At 43.4% G+C, this 17,484-nt stretch overlaps 1 protein-coding gene across 9 annotated transcripts in view; it reads right to left on the bottom strand.

Moving 5' to 3' along the window:
• Positions 1-17,484, bottom strand: part of APBB2 (amyloid beta precursor protein binding family B member 2) — a 343,676-nt gene that overhangs the window by 216,735 nt on the left and 109,457 nt on the right. For 8 of the 9 annotated variants that reach the window (XM_034771094.1, XM_034771089.1, XM_034771092.1 and 5 more), the window contains exon 3: positions 890-1,000. Coding sequence is in view for 7 of the 9 variants with exons in the window: in XM_034771089.1 (XP_034626980.1) it covers positions 890-935 (46 nt within the window). In the remaining 2 variants the exon portion in view is untranslated. Of the gene's footprint in view, positions 1-885; positions 1,001-17,484 lie in introns of all 9 variants that reach the window. The other variant, XM_034771095.1, reaches the window with a different exon arrangement.

Genomic DNA, 17,484 nt, shown 5'->3' with positions numbered 1-17,484 from the left:
TATAAACTAAATATTCTGCAAAGGCTCTGTACAGTAAAGAAAAAGTGATATTGTTTTACCTCGGTGGCCTGAGGAATCAACAGATATGCATGGGGACTGACAGCAGTCATCTGAAGTTAGGACTGTCACACAGGAGATATCACACTACCTCCTGGGAAGATAATTTCATGTACAATGTAATATAGCAAGCCTGCAGGCTGAGAGATTAGCATTACCCAAGTTGTTAGAGCTACTTATCAGTTTTCCAATCAAATGAAAGGTGCGGGTGACAAACTTTAAAGAGTCTTTAAACTTTTTACTGAAAAGATTCCTTAGTCAGAGATAAATGAATAGAGGTCAACTAAGATAAGCCAGATGGCCATGAACTGCTCGTCAGCAGAGAAGACACAAGCAAATATTTAACTCAAACAGAAAAAAAAATGGATTAATAAGACACAAAAAGCTTCATCTAAACTGGAAGATTTTAGCAGTAGTACATAGCTTTGAAATGAGCTGAATTTTTTTAGGTTATGCTCGGGCAGTTTATTAATTTGAGGGTTTCTAGCACTTTAACTATGTCTGTGGCCCTGGACAGTGTGAATAAAAGAAAGTTGGAGACCTGGTGCAATAAGCCAAAGTTGAACAAGTCAGCCAGTACATCATTTTTAAAGGTCCAGAAATTACCTTTGCAGTTTGAACAAAATCGACAGAGGTAATGTGGGTTATATAATTTGGGTACATAAATATCAGAAATATGGCATCGATAAGAATGCTTCAGTGCCCATTCTAAAGACCAGTTTGGAATTTACAAACTTTCCAGCTAATGGTTTCAAAATAATGGGAGACAACTTAGCACCTTTCAAAAGTGTAATAAAAATATGACAGGTAACGAGACCAATCACATACATACATGAGCTGCTTGGACGATAGTGAGCCCCTGGGTATCGCCTGCCCATAGTGCCAGTCAGCACATTACCAGACGCTGTCAGCAGTTTTCAAAGTACAAGATCGAAATATTGAACTGTGGGGGAAGACAAGAATAAAAACAAAACAAACATGAAGATTTAGTACAATGGCTTTATCTTTTTCATTAAAATGCTAATGATCTCCACAAATTTAGGGTAACTATGTTTATAAATTATATGTAGTCATGTTGTCAGCAGAGATGACAGACTGCAAATTTATCATTAGTGCTCAGTTTCCATTAATAAGCATACATAAATTTTAAGGCAAACATCAATCTCACACAGCACCTTTTCACTGTAGCTTATTTTGGTTGATGTCACAGACAGCGTAACCTAAGTTTCACAAGAGTTTTGCGCACTTATTTAAAACTAGTGGTGCAGTTATGGTTAGTGACAATATCTTTATTTTGATAGAGCAATTTCTGAACAATAATAAAACTTTGCATTTAATTTCAAATTAGTTGACTATTTCTCTAAAATCATGGAGTCTGTACTGGAATACCGCACTTCTCTAAAAGACTGGAAAGAAGTTAGTCAATCAGGAAAAGCAAAGCACAGATAAACGTTCATTTTGGAGAACAGAAATCTTGCCTCCAATACTGCTGAGTCAAATGTTGCTGAAACTGACAAGTATTAATGTAAAACCTTTCAGTCTACAAATATCAGGGGTTCTGGAACAATTTGTATAGTGGAGGTGCTGAGAGCCATTGAACCAAACTGTAAACCCTCTATATAATGGAAACCACTTCAAGACAGAGATGCGGCACCATCCCCAGTTCTAGCACCTATGACAAATAAACCTCCCATAATAAATAAGAAGCCCCATTGTGTTGTTCCTTAGCTCAAGATTTCCAACTCCTCTTCCATCTGCAGAGTCTCCTCAGCCTATCTGCATGTTCATCTCCCAAGATAGCTGACAATAATCACCTTCTCACAACTGTATAATTTAAAATAATTAAAAAAAAAACACACCTCTTTTCCCCCCCTAAACTGGAGAACAGAATTCTGTTTCCTCCCCCCCCAAAATGTCAGGAAACATTTTGCTGCTTCAGGCTGAAGCTACATGCACTTACTGATTCCCAAAGGATACCTTGAGAGGCAGCTTTGTTTAATGTATAGGGCATGGGATTAGGTTTGGGGAGCCACTTTCACAAATCTCCATGCATCTCAGCTCCCTGAGGAAATTTAATATCAATTACTTCCTGAATTAGATGAGCTCCCTTTGTTGGAGGTGCCAGTCACAGTTCAGGGCAACTCTATTTCCTCTCCGTGGTCCTGTAACTTTAGGCTCCTGACTCCTCAGCAGTCACCTCTCTTAGGTGGAGACCCATGTCTCTCTCCCTTCCTGAACAGGGTTTTTCCAGACTGCACAGTCCCCTGCCTACATTGTGATATTCCCAGCAAGCCAGACTGCCTAAACAGGCCAGCATCTGTACTTTGCTCTCTCTCCTCAGAGGTTATGAACAGCATAATTGCCTATAGTTATACGTTACCCCACAGCTTTTTCTGAACAAGCACATTTATTCTTAAAGTGACATTACAGAAAGAACAAATTAAAACAATAAAAAAAGGCATATGCTAATAAGCTTAGCACAGACCACCTGCCAACTCCAGAAGGGACTCTGGTAGGAGTCAGTCCTTCAAACACCACAAAGGGATTTTTCTGTTGGTTACAAGTTCATAATAGCTTTTGCTCAGAACAAGCGCACGAACTAGGCAGATCAGCCTTTTTCTTTACATAGCTTGGGCCTTTGATCATCAGATCCTGTGAACAGGTGATCAACAGACAATGGCCCCCTTCTCAGAGCATAACTTCAAAAGGCTGGGTTCTTGCATAACTGGAAGGGAGGACAGGAGTTTGCATTCACTTCCCCCTAGATATTTCCCTGGAAATTCCCTTCACAGGTATTGTCCCAAAACACAGTTCTTGTCTGCCACATAGTTCTGTATGGTCCTTTGATCATCCAGGCCCACAATAATACATAACCTTTGTACCTAATACAATGAGACTCAAAGATACTTGCATTTAATTCAATAAGGTTTTTCAAGGATATTGCAGGAAATTGCTATATCTGACACAGTCTTGTCAGGAAAATCAGGGCAGGTGAGCTTTATACAATTCATCAGTCATTCAAAATGACCCCTGTGGCAGACCAGCCCCTTCATAATCTCTGAAATAAAGTCACCTTTGAGGCTGGGTATCTAGCAACCCCAAAAAACACTCTCAAATTCTCAGATTCATAGTCATAGTCACTTGCTAAATGGATGCACAGAAAGTGTACTGAGCAGCTTGCCTTCCGGAAATGGAGGACCAGATTTCTTTGCAGATGAAAATTGGAGAAAGGCTATTGAATAAAGTTGCACCCATTTACACCAATAGAGAATTTGGACTGTAAACAGAAAAAGACAGCAGAAAGCAGTAAAAAAAAAAAGTTTGGTCTGGGATGGTGTGTAAGCTCTACATGTAGAATTGCCAACTTTCTAATTGCAGAAAACCAAACATACTTGCCCCACCCGCTGTCCCTGGCACACCCCTTCTCCGAGGCCCTGCCCCCCACTCACTCCATCCCTCCTCCCTCTGTCACTCACTCTTCCCCACCCTTGCTCATGCGCTCATTTTCATCGGGCTGGGGCAGGGGTACAGGAGAGGGTGCAGGCTCCAGGTGGGCCAAGGATGAGTGGTTTGGGGTGCAGGAGGGAGTTCCAGGCTGGGGGGGTGGGGCTGAGGGGTTCAGAGGGTGGGAGGGGTACAGGCTCTGGGCTGGGGGGTGCGGGCTACGGGATGGGGCCAGAAATGAGGGGTTCAGGGTGCAGGAAAGGGCTTCAGGCTGGGGTGCAGGCTCCGTGAGGGAGTTTAGGTGCAGGATGGTGCTCAGGGCTTGGATAGGAGGTTGGGGCACAGGAGGGGCTTCAGGGTGTGGACTCCGGGTGGCGCTGACCTAAGGCAGCTCGGGAAGCAGCAACATGTCCCTCCAGCTCCTAGACAGAGGGGCGGCCAGGTGGCTCCGCGGGCTGTCCCCGCCTGCAGGTGCTGCCCCCACAGCTCCCACTAGCTGCGGTTCCTGACCAATGGAAGCTGTGGAGCCAGTGCTTGGGGCAGCGCCTGCGGGAGGGGGCAGCATGCAGAGCCTCTCTGGTCGCCCCTCTGCCTAGGAGCCAGACATGCCAGCCGCTTCCCAGGAGTTGCACAGAGCCGGGTAGGAAGCCTGCCAGCCCTATGCCAACTGGACTTTTAGACACCTGGCAACCCTATATACATGACAGCAAGAAAGACTAAATCTTACTCTTTTATTTTTATATAATCTGCTCCCAAAGAAAATGACTTTTATAACTATTCTTCAGCATGTTCTGCACTGTAATGTAGTTTCCTCAACAAAAACCTCTTTCCACGTGCTTTAAAGATTTCTGTGGCTTAACTGAACCAGCCGATTAATCCAAAAACTGATTAGCAATACAAGTCTTGAATTTCCCCACATTACATCTGTAGATGTTATAAATATGTTAGAAATAAAATCTCAGAGAGAGAGAGTTAAGAACTGCACAGACTTCACGCAGCAGCCCATTACATCAACTGTTAGAAGCAGCATAAGAGGGATGACAAAAGCAACCCTTTAATGGATGCCACCAGAGATGATGCATTAAAACATGTGGTTTGAAGCCTTTTATAATTTAGTTAATGGTTTTGACACAACAGTTTGTGAATGGAAAAAACAGAATTCTTCTTCCGTCCCTAGTCCATTAATAATTCTTTCCCCTTCCTCATATAGTCAGCGTGCTGGTGTTGGGTAAGAAAAATAGCTCACTCATGAAATGCCCACAGGTGATTATAACTAAATACAAGAGATGGTAATAGTCAACAGCTCGGCAGGGGTTATTCTTTTTACTTTATATTTAATAAAGTTATCTGGATACAGATGATTCTCTCCCCACCGATATTATTTACAATTCCTTTCGATGCCTTTAAAGAGAAACTTGAAGGGGCTTTGCGTAATGGATTGAGAAGTGCAGTGTTTCTGTAGCTTTTATAAATAGATCCTTGTCCTTTTCCGGAAAGCTGTAACTTTTTAAACAATGCTACCTACTAAATCATAATAAATATCCCTAAGCATCTTACAGCAGCAATACACTAGAGGTACTATTTTCTTTCCTTCCCCAGTGGCTGAAGCAGCATCACAGAGGCCCTCTGTACCCTGCTGTAATAACAGCTTTAAAAACATGCTTAAACTGTAGCACAGTTGAGCTAAACCAGAATGTGGTTTTCCTAACACTGTGGCCCCAAATGGGTCTAAACGATACTTAATTGGACTACTAATTGGAAAACTAGAGATCACAGCTGTGAATAAATATATACAGTGAACTCAATGGCAACAACAACATGTGTATTAAGACAGGACATGTATAGAGGATTCATTTGACCGTAATCTGAGATTTCACCAATTTTTATCTTAAAATGAAAACTGCATTGACTTGTTGCAGTACCTCACAGAGCTAAATATATGTATGCTAAATAATAATGTATTAGAATGAGTTGTCAAAATACACTTTACTTTTCAGTATCTCCATTCAGTAACTGGGATTTTTGCACTTGGAGTTACCATCTTAATGATACCACACTGTGCCTTCCAGCAGAGATATGTCTAGACTAAGATAAATGGTCTTTTATATATTAACTACCAGGTTTTAAAACTTCAGTATAAACAGGGGAAGTTGATTTTTAACATGTTAGCTGGTCAAGGTGACCACTAGAGGGGATCCTAGGGTTTACCTCAACCAGTGTAGCTTGAAAAACAATTTGCCCTGTCTACATCAGGGTGCTAAAACATGTTAGTTAAAACATGATCGCTAACATGTTTAAAAAATAAAACACCTGTCCTAGTCTACACACCCATCAGGCTGATCAAGGCAGATTTGGACTGAAAACCTCCAATTGTCAAACGAGCCCAAGCAGTTCTGTATGTACTGTTTTGCATGTACACAACTTAGGTGCACACGTGTGTCTGAGGTAGACACAGCAGCCCCAAGAAGCACACAAACTCAGTGGGACCTGCAAATCAAAGTCAGGCATGCACAATGTTATCAGTTCTAGGGCAGCAGTCTCCTGTTTTTTATGGATTCTTGTTTATTACGCTTCAAACACTATTATAAAAAGCCTTTGTAGTGTCTTATATGTCTCTATAAGCAGATAAAATTTTTAAGTATCCTTTATTACAGCTCTTCTTTGAGGAGTGTGTTGCGTTTGTTCTGGGTGCCTAAAGAATTATTTTCTCACCTTTCATGATGACCTTATCTCAGCTCTCTGGAAGGTGAGTAAATATTTTCAGGGAATGACGTTGACAGTAGTCACGCAACATAAGCAAGTACAGCAGACAACCGAAACGTACGTAATGCATATCATTTTATGCTGGCTATGGAGGTGAGAGCCTGAAGGCAACATGCACTTTACCTGAATGCCAGTGTGTTACTAACAGCCTCAGTGACCAAGCAATCCACCATCAGTCATCACAGATAATGAGGAAATAAATCAACTTGACAGGAATTCTTCCCTCTCAGACACATTTAAGTTGGTGCTATCATTGCTACTTCAAATCTTGTCCTCTTCATAAGCAGTTTCCTTTACATGCTTCCCGTTTATCAGTGCAGCTTTCTTATTTCTTCATTCCTCATTACATTTTTCATGGCAGCTGCAAGAGAATTTCATTCCACTTCCACTGGCCTCGCAACGTTTGATGTGCTTGAGAAAAACTTATCCAGGCTTTTCTTTCCATGTTTAATTTGGGGGCCAAATACCAGCAGCTTAGGGCCAGATTTACCACTGGTGTAAGCACAAGCAAGTTCTGTGACATCGGTGGAGTGTGCCAGCAGTTAAGTTGAACTTTCATAGCTACCACAGACATTGACATTATTTTATGTCGTACGAATATAATAATCAGACTACTGTGCCTAGAAGACAATTTTGCTCTTTGTTTAGTAATGCGTCTCATAAGACTTTCAGATAACACAGTGAATGAAGCATAAGAGCCTTGAAGTCTTTAAATCATAATTTGAGGACTTTAGTAACTGAGTCAGAGGTTAGGGGTCTATTGCAGGAGTGGGTGGGGGAGGTTCTGAGGCCTGTAACGTGCAGGAGGTCAGACTAGGAGATCATGATGGTCCCTTCTGACCTTAAAGTCTAATTGTTATTAAGAACCTGGTATACAGGATGATACCTTGGCCCTATTCAAGTCAATGGGAATTTGACTATTGATTTCAGTAATGGGCCAGGATTTTACCCGCATATTCCAAATTCACTGAGAGAAATTAAAAGAGGAATAAAAAGAATTAGTTAGGTGAAATCACTTATAGAAAAGTCTCAGGTCTGGATACGACAAGCAGTCCATTTGTTTTCACTTTGTTTACCAATAGCACCAATCTCCCCAGTAGTTGATTGAATAGTGATTACAGAATACACACATTATCAGAAGTTCTTGATGATGTTGCAGTTGATTTGTTCATTCATGAGCATTATAGCTCATGTAGATAAGTGCAGGGTATAGAGGGTTAGTCTGAGATACTGCCTTTGTCAGGAAGCCCCCAACTGAAATACTTGCTAGCACAAGGTCTTGTGATGTCATGAACGTGAGATGGAAGTTTGCACTGTATAAGAAGCACACAATCAACCTGCAGAGCTCATTGCCAGGGGCTGTTGTGAAGGTCAAAAGTATAACTGGGTTCAAACAAAAATTAGATAAGTTCATGAACTTGATAAAGTGCCCTGTTCTGTTCATTTCCTCTGAAGCATCTGGCACTGGCCCCTGTTGGAAGACAGGATACTGGGCTAGATGGATCATTGGTCTAACCCAGTATGGCCATTCTTATGTTCTTTATGCCAAAATGGCTGTCTGCCTTTGCTCATATTCCCAAAGTCTACTGTCTCTGTCTGAATACCCAAGGCGGCTTTCTGGGAGTCCAGGCTCCATCCCCCAGCATGACCATTAAGTGGTCTTCCCCTCCCTGCTCATTTTACTTGATAGCTTTGTTTACCTTCTATGTAGATGCATTTTACTTTGTCCTCTGACGTGTTATATGGCTCATTTTACACTGGACACAAGAAAACAGGCGAAACAACACACTTTTGACTAGGACATGCTGGGTTTATGCACTGCTTGCAAAACATCTTTTAAGAACTTATTTCCATCACACATCTATAATTCTTTATACACTGCCTGTACATACATCACACAATAATATCAATGATCAGTGTGTTATCAGTTTACATTATACCTCACATGACCCCTTTTACATACAGATTAGGACAACAGTATGTAGGGGCAATGAGTGTGTCAGGCCTGATGTGAGTTATGGTATGATGTATCCTTGGCCAGTTGCCAATGAGAGACTCCCTGGGTGACAAAAGGTCATTCATGATTCATATTCATTATTTTTCTCCTGATAACTACAATCAATAGCTATTTTTAAAATTATTCATTTCATTTTTTTTTTGTGTGCGCCTCTCTTCCTCAAGGTGTGGCTCTCCCTCTCCCATTCAGCCTATCAGGACTAACAACTAGAGCTAGGTGAAATTTTTCTAGTGAATAGTAATTTCCCCTAAAAGGAAATTTTTCAGATCACCAAAACTACAGACAGCCCCCGGGTTATGCAAACCCGACTTACGCAAATTCCACACTTACGGAAAAAGTTCCGTAAGCTAGAAATAGGTGGGGTGGGTTTTTTTTTTTTTTTGCGTAATGATCAGGTATATGTTTCTGACTTACGCAAAATTCAAGTTATGCAAGGCGTTCTGGAACGGAACACTTGCACAAGTCGGGGAGCGTCTGTATTCATGTATTTGGGTTACATTTGACAAACAGTTTTAGTTGAAAAAATTTTAGAAAAAAGTTGAAAGTTTAGTTTGTAGTTTTTCATTTAGAACCAGTGTGTCATTTTCATATTTTGCCAATAAAAAAATTTAAAGGGTGAAGAATATCCAAAAAACTGCTGAATTAAAAAAAAAAAAAAAAAAAAAAAAAAAAACTTTTTTTTTTTTTTTTACACTTCTAAAAAGTTTTTCATTTCAAAGGAACATTTAAAAAAAATCAATTTCAGTTCATATCAAACTACCCCCTTCCCTGTTTGTTTGTTTTTTGTTTAGTCCCAAAACTTACAAAATCCATTATTCATTCGGCTCTACTAACAACAGCTATCTTCCTAATCTGCATGGGCTCCCCTAAAGCGCCCCATTCTTGAAAGCCTGGGGGAACAAGGAAGCTTTGCCTATAAGTTACAACATTTTCCTTTCTCTCTAATTCATCATATTCCTTTTTTCATCCTTACTTTCTGTGGTTCAAAGCAGTTGATTTTTTCCCAATTCAATCTTGGCTATTTTTACTCCAAGATTAATTTCATCCCCCTCTTCATTTATATATAGGCCTATTTAACCCCCCAATATATTTTTTAAAACTTATTTAACTACTTTGTCTCATATTAACCTATTCTATCTATTGGCTGCCTTTATCTTTAACTAACATTAAATATTCTTGTTTGGGTGCCTTGTTTAGTAACAAGTTCCTTACAAAGGCACAAGGAATAAGAAATGATCAGTGTCTTATTTCCAGACAGACTGTAGTCTGTTGTGCTTTGTTTTTTTGAGATTCCCAGCAGCCATCTACAATGATGGATTTTATCACTATCTCCCACTGGACCTTACTCACTAAGGGCCAATTCCTGCATTCATTAACTCAGACAAATTTCATCATAGATTCCTTAATTCTTCAAAAAATGCTTTTCTGAAATCTAATACTTTAGTGCTTCCACGTTCTGTAGACCCTTTCCTTGCTAAGCTAAATTCAAGTAGCTTATTGTCACTGATTCCATATCTCAAACCTAGATAATATATAGAAGTTCAGCTTGTCAGTACAACAGCTGTTTTTCGTGTTTTTGGAGGTTTTTTAATTCCCATGATACGGACTTCACTTTATCACAAAGTACAAAAAAGTGTCAGTTATAGATACTGAATTATGTTAAGACAAATGCAAAAATAGTCAGTAGCAGTTCTAGTGCCAGACGCTCAGATGATGTAAAACAGCATAGCTTCATTCACTCCAGTGCAACAATGCCAAATGACACCACCAAAGGATCTGCATTTGGCACATCATTTTTTGCCATTTTTTAGAACACACTGAGCTAGAAGCAAAGACAGTAAGATTAAGACTCACAAAAGGTATTTCAGAACATATGGTCTAATGTTACATGGCCCTCAGACTCTGGGCAGCAAGTAATACAAAGCTGTATGACAAAAAATGGCCTGATCCTCGGTTGTCTTGCAGCACGCAGAATCACCTGGACCTGTACAAAGTGGATGTAAAATGCTACCAAATCAAAAAACAGCATTTTACACCTCTTCATGCTCACTTTGCACTGGTATAAATGGCTATACGGTGTAGGGAAATGGAGAATGAGTTTCATCATATTTATTTTGCCCAACATCATTTCTACATTGTAGAAATAGTGGAAATCCAGCACTAAAACGGTAAAGTCTATTGTAATGAACCACTTAACAGCATGTCCTGCCTAATCATAACAGCTCAGAGTAAAGGCTACCGCACTAGTTTTGACTCAGAATTTCTCTACTTGTGTATGTTTCTATTATAGCCTTACAATTATTTTACCTTCATTTTATGTTCCTGCATATATCTGTAACAAGTATTTATCCTGTACTATTTCACATTTTTTTAAAAGGTATATATCTGGACATTAAATTATTGCAGTGGCTTTCGGAGGTCTCGCCATTGGGCTCTGCGCAACACAGGGAGCTCTTCTGCTGAGGACCTTGAAATCTAAGATGTCAAACCAGTCAGAAGTGTCTTGATTCAGCATTTTCCGTATAGAGCACTTGTGTGGCAAGGCTGTTATGCCTTGTCAACCAGCTGACTTGCATCATTATATCTGACATACTTTCCACTACTTCAAATCTACAAAGTTACTTTCCTCTAGCTTTATTATCCAGCTATACCCATAGCTTTCCTTGGCACTCTGCCTAAATTCCCATCCATTACCCATGCTGGTGCTACCTCCACTTTCCACTACCCATAGATATTACATAATAATCTATTAGGATTTCACTTGCAAGAAATTTGAGATTTTCTTGGGCTCATTTTTGTAAATTTGCTTTTCTTCCAAAGTTTCTCACTTGCCGAACAAAGCATTTACAGTTCATTTACAAGATGGACAGGTAGTGCAGAAGGTGGGTGGATAAAGTGAGCATTAAGCAGTGAAGGCTTTCATTTGCATCTGCACGTTATGTTTTTTAAATGAAAAAGGTCTCTAGTGTTGCAGATACTTCAATCAATCAGTTCTACTCTCATCACTTGACAGCTTATCACTGGAAAAGAGGGAGCATCTGGAGGAAAGAAAAAAGGATTAGATCAAGGGGTAGATTTTCAAAAACACCTTAGGAGAATAAGTTCCATGGATGTCCAATGAGATGTAGGCTCCTAAGTGCATATGGGCCAGACCTGTAAAGTGGAATTTTTTTTATTTTCTTGGCTAGCTTTTCATTTCTCTGACATCAGTCTCTGCCGCCCTCCCCTAACATGGGTGTTCATCTAATGATGTTCTCCTATATTTGACCAATTAGTACAGTACTCTTAAAATTTAAATTAGGCCTGATCTACACTAGGAAATTAGGCTGGTATAATTACGTCGCAAAGAGGTGTGAAAAATCCACACCCCTGAACGATGCAGTTAAGCAAACCTAACCCCCGTTGTAGACAGCACTAAGTTGATGGCAGAATTCTCCCCTCAACATAGCTACCACCTCTTGGTGAGATGGATTACCTATGCCAAGGCGAGACGCCCTCCCATCGATATAGGTAGTGCCTTCACTGAAGTGCTACAGCAGTGCAGCTAGTGGGAAACAGCTTCTCAAGATTCCATGTTTCTTTTAAAACAAAGCATGTGAAACCAATGGCCACTGTCTTTGCCCTAAAGTGGCCTAAAAGGATATAGGGATTCAACTCCCTTAGATCCCCTTGAAAATAGCAATCTGCATCATTCAGATCCTGTGGATTTCTGGAAACTTAATTTACTGAAATATTTAACCCAAAATGCACTATTGAGCTAATGACATTTTTCAGATGTCAGGAAAATAACCTGCTCTCTCCCTCTCCTTCTCCCCACTCAATCCCCCGCATTTATTTACTCATTTCTTTTCTGAGCGCATGTCTACACTGGCAGAGTTACAGCGCCGGACAGAGAACGCTGAAGGGAAACTGCTGTTGTGTGTTCACACTAACAGCTGCCTGCGCAATAGCGTGTTCATACTTGCAGCGGTATTCGGAGCAGTGCACTCTGGGCAGCTATCCCACAGAGCATCTCTTTCTCTTCTGCCGCTAAGAGTTGTGGAAAGGAGGAGGAGGTTGCAGGGCATCCTGGGTCCTCTCCCAGTGCCCCGTGATGCATTGCTTCGCATCCCAGCAATCCCTGTGCTTTCATCCGCATTTGGCGCCATCTTTCAATGGTTTGTGTATTGTCTGCCCTGCCTCTTCAGGCTGCAAGAATGGATTCCGAACTGCTGACCAGTATGCTGCTTGCTCTGACCAACACGTCACAAGTAGCAGTGGAGTTCTTCCTTAAACAACAAAGTCAAGAGGAGTGCGACATTGATCTCACCACACGTAGTAGCTATGACACTGGCTTGTGGTATTCACAGAGGTACTGACCACAGTAGAATGCTGCTTTTGGGCTTGGGAAACAAGCATTGAGTGGTGGGATCACATCATCATGCACATCTGGGATGATGAGCAGTGGCTGCAGAACTTTTGGATGAGGAAAGCCACATTCATGGGACTGTGTGATGAGCTCGCCCCAGCCCTGCAACACAAGGACATGAGAATGAGAGCTGCCCTGCCGTTGGGGAAGCGTATGGCGATTGCACTGTGGAAGCTGGCTACTCCAGACTGCTACCGATCGGTCGCTAACCAGTTCGGAGTGGGAAAGTCGACCATTGGATTCGTCTTGACGGAAGTCTGCGGGGCCATTAATCGCATCCAGCTCCGAAAGACATATTCGCATATTCCAATTCTGGCACCAGACTTCCTAGCCAATGAGTACATCAATCACAAGGGGTATTTCTCAATGGTTCTCCAGGCGCTTGGGGATCACTGTGGGCGTTTCACAGACATTAACACAGGCTGGTCTGGAAATGTGCATGATTCACGCATCTTTCAGAACACTGGCCTGCTCAGGAAGCTGCAAGCCAGGACTTTCTTCCCAGACCAGAAGATCACTGTAGGGGAAGTCAAAATGTCCATTGTGATCATGGGAGATCCCACCTACCCCTTAATGCCATGGCTTATGAAGCCATACATGGGGTAACTTGACAACAGCAAGGAGCGGTTCAACAACAGGCTGAGCAAGTGCAGCATGAATGTTGAGTGTGCTTTTGGCCGTTTAAAATCCCACTGGCGTTGTCTCTATGGGAAGCTGGACCTGGCCGATGACAATATTCCTATGCTTATACCGCATGCTGTACACTCCATAAGATTTGTGAAGGGTGAAAGCTTCACTCAGGACTGGACCGCAGAGGCTCAGCGCCTGGAGGCTGAGTTTGAACAGCCAGAGACCAGGGCTATTAGAGGAGCGCAGTGCAGGGCCATAAGAATCAAGGATGCCTTGAGGCAGAAATTCGAAGCTGAAAGCCACTAATATTTGTTTCTATGCTCGTGAGTGCAGTGCTTGTAATGCTAGGAGGTGACTGGTGCAGACGATCCAATATGTGGGTTTAACATAACTGTCTGTTGCTTTGCAGGGCTCTTTTTGTTTTCAATTAATAGAATACAGATTGCTTTCAAACTAACACAATTATTTTATTAAAAAACAACAACCGGAGCAGAAAGTCAAACCAAAAAAACCATCAGCAGTGAGGGGGATGGGGGGAAAGGAAGGTCCCAGAACGACTAAAGATGTGTCTATGTCCAGGGATCATACCCAGCCTTCTCCTTTGGAGTATAACACAGCGGGTGATGTACTTCAGCAGGGCCAAACTGCAGAGGGATGGGTGTTGACAGCAGTGGGTAGTGGGCGTCTGCAGTGCCAGACTGCGAGGGGGGCGGAGCGGAATGCCGCAGGTATAGACTGGAGCCAGGAGATTGATAAGAGTGTGTTGGTGGTGTCTGGGGGCAGCATGGGAAAGAGTTTTGCTACAGCGGCTGCAGGGGAGGGCGGGCATGGAACTGCTCAGTTTGAAGAACTAGTATCACCTGGAGTGTGTCTGTTTGGTGCTCCTTAACTTTTAAGAGCCGCTCTGTGGCTTCATTCTGACATGCCGCATTCTCCTTTCGGTCGCTCTTCTTGCTGTCCCGCCACTCCTTCAATTCCTGTTTGTCGGCAGCGGATTGCATCACAACACCATGCAGAAAGTCCTCCTGGGTTCTTCTTGGCCGCTTTCTAATTCTGCGCAGCCATTCAGCCACTGATAACAAAGGGAGAGGCTGGGCTCCCAAGGTCATCTTTGTGAAGTTTAAATGCAACATTTTATAGAAGCAGTATTGTTTACAACACAGAGAACACTGGTTCAGTGATTTAAAACACAGCCAGTACTCACACACCTGTCACTAACTGGCTGATCCCAGGCAAGCACACATGAGCAACAAGAGCCCCAAAATGGTGAGTTGCCGCAGGGGCAGGGTAAATCACTCTTCCCGGACCCTGCTGTACACTGGGCACGTGGCTCTTAGGGAGAGCAGCACCGGGGGGGGGGGGGGGAAGGGGGAGAAGAGAGGCTGAAAATCATTCCTGTCCCCACACTTTCCACAAGATGTGATCATATTGAAGATAACTCACTGCTGAGGGTGAGCAGGGACTCAAGGGAGGGTCTTCTCCAAGACTGCAGCTTCCGACCTGGCTCCTATGTGCAGCAATGGTGTTCCCCCCACCCCCCACCCCATGACGGCACAGTGGTGCAGGAAAGTTACTGTTAATGGGTCAAGAAACAAAGCAGTTCTGCTAAAGAACCCGTGGCAGCAGATTGCCCAGTATCTCCACTAGAGTTTCCTGGAGTTCTCTGAGGGAGATTCATATGAAGTGAGGGAGTCTATCAACAGCCTGTTCTGCCACTCAGACTAGGCATGTGGTGGGAGACAAGCCTGCTTTCTGCAACCCTCCTGCCCTCAACTCCTCGCTTCAGCGATTTGATTCACAAAATCAAATCCACTTACCAGGGGCCTCCTCTCCTGTTTGCACTTTGCCAAGATCCAACAGCTGTGACTGGCTAGGCTCCTCCGGGGTAGAAAAGAGCTCCCGGTTGCATGCATCTCTGACCTCCGAGTCATCTTCTGCCTCTGGGTCCCCCTCCCTGCCCCAAATCCTCGCCCAAGATTTCCTCCTCCTGGCTCGGTCCACTTTCGACTGGCACGCGAGCCACCGAAGTATCCACAGTGGTCTTCACAGTGGAGGGGGGGTTGCCACCGAGTATCGCATCCAGCTCTTTGTAGAACTGGTAGCTCATGTGCGCAGCTCCAGAGTGGCAGTTTGCCTCCCACGCCTTGTGGTAGGCGTTCCAGAGCTCCTTCACTTTTACCCTACACTGCAGGGTGTCCCGGTCATGGCCCCTTTCTGTCATGCATCATGAAATTTGTCCGTAGGTATCATAATTCCTATGGCTGGAGCACAGCTGGGACTGGACAGCCTCCTCTCCCCAAATGCTGATGAAGTCCAGCAGCTTGGCATTGCTCCAAGAGGGGGATCGCCTGGTGTGTGGAGCAGGCATCGTCACCTGGAAAGATGCGCTGAGACCACTGCACGTGTCACCGAGCAAACAGGAAGGGGACTTTCAAAATTCTAAAGGAATTTACGGGGTGGGGATGACAGTTGGTCACTTAAGGGCAGGGCAATAGAGTTCAAACCGATGACCAGAGAGGCGAGAACAGGCATTGTGGGACACCTCCCGGAGGCCAATTGCAGGGCTGTAATCGACCACGGTGTCTACATTGGCACCACTGCGTTGTAGCCTCGGCACAGAAAGCTCTACATCTCCCGTTGGGGTGGTTTTTTTACGGTGCTGCAACTGCTCAGTTTCTGTGGCTCCGGAGTTACAGCGCAGAAAGCTGCTTTACTGCGCAGAAACTTGCCAGTGTAGACAGGTGGAAACACTGTAGGCTAAAACCATTATTTACATGGAAACATTGTTCCTTCAGATCACAATCATGGTTTTGAAAGAAATGCGCATTCAGAGAGACATACTAAATAATTATACTACTTTGCATTTCTACTACACATACCAGCCAAGGATTTCAATACGGTTTACAGAAATGGGGGCAGAGCCTCAGGTGGTGCAGCTCCAGTGAAGCTTCTCCAATTTACACCATCTGAAGATTTGGCTCACGGGGCCTGATTTGCCATTTGCCATTCTTATACTCCAGTTTTATGCCAATGTGCTCATCGTGCCTCTATGGAGTTGGTCCTTGTCCAGCCAGCCAGAAGAAAAAGTATGTTGCCCCTTTAAGGGCTTCCCTTAAAACAGGTAGTGGAGGGGGAAGTTTATTGGGCACTGCAGGAAAGACCGGGAAGCAGGGGCACTGCCCTTCCTGCTGATTGGAAGAGAGAGAGAGAGAGAGAGAGAGAGAGAGTGTGCATGCACATTTATATCCCATGCAGCCCCAAGGAAGACCACTTTTACTTGGATCGGACTGGCAACACCCACCCATGAAATTTTCACAAGGATCAAGTTGCCAGTCACCCCTTTTTTCCTGGGGGTTGGGAACAGGGCTATGGGGGGGGCAATTGTATTGGGGCCCTGACAGCCTCCAAATGTCTGTAACTGGGGTGAAATGGAAGGAGCCCCAGATAAGATGGTGTACTGGATCTCAAATTTTTCTTGCCAGACATGGCTGGGAAAGAATTTTTCCTTCATTGCCAGATAGGCCAGGGAGGGGGTTCAGTTTTTCCATTTTCCCTACAGCAGATCTAGGACCCAATGGGACACAAGCGCGGCGGGGTGAGGGGGAAGAATTAAAATGTTGCAGCTTAGTACATAAAATTCATGGTTGATGTCCAGTGCAGGAACTCAGTATGGAAGGAACATGGTTATAGGATAAAATGGACTGGAAAAGGATTTAAAGGAAAGCATCATTTAAGCGAGCCAACAGGGGGGGAGGGGATTGGGGCTCCCTTATCTGGTACAGTGGGGAGTTGACCCCCCCTTTTTTCAATTCCCCCCTTAAGGGAGCTGAGGAAGGGGGGTTTTGGGCTCCTACGTCTGGAACAGCAAGGAGCAGACACCTGACTTTTTATAGCCCCATTCCTTCCTCATATGAGGGACAGCAGTGGGGGTCCCAGCAGCAGGATGGCTGGGACCAGGTTGGGGATTGTGTGGAAAAGACTGAGGAAACGATGATGACTTACACTGTACAATTTATCATCAGGTACTTTCAGATATTTTAAGTGAATAAAGTTGTGGCCTAATTAATCCACATCCATTACCTCCTGTCTTTCTTTCAGCTTGGTCAGACAATGCAACTCTACTGATTTCAATGCAGTTTTACCAGCATAACACTGGTAAATCAGG

Source organism: Trachemys scripta, chromosome 5 (assembly GCF_013100865.1).
Source record: "Trachemys scripta elegans isolate TJP31775 chromosome 5, CAS_Tse_1.0, whole genome shotgun sequence".
Lineage (NCBI taxonomy): Eukaryota > Metazoa > Chordata > Testudines > Emydidae > Trachemys > Trachemys scripta.
This window is presented reverse-complemented; position numbering and strand designations above follow the sequence as displayed.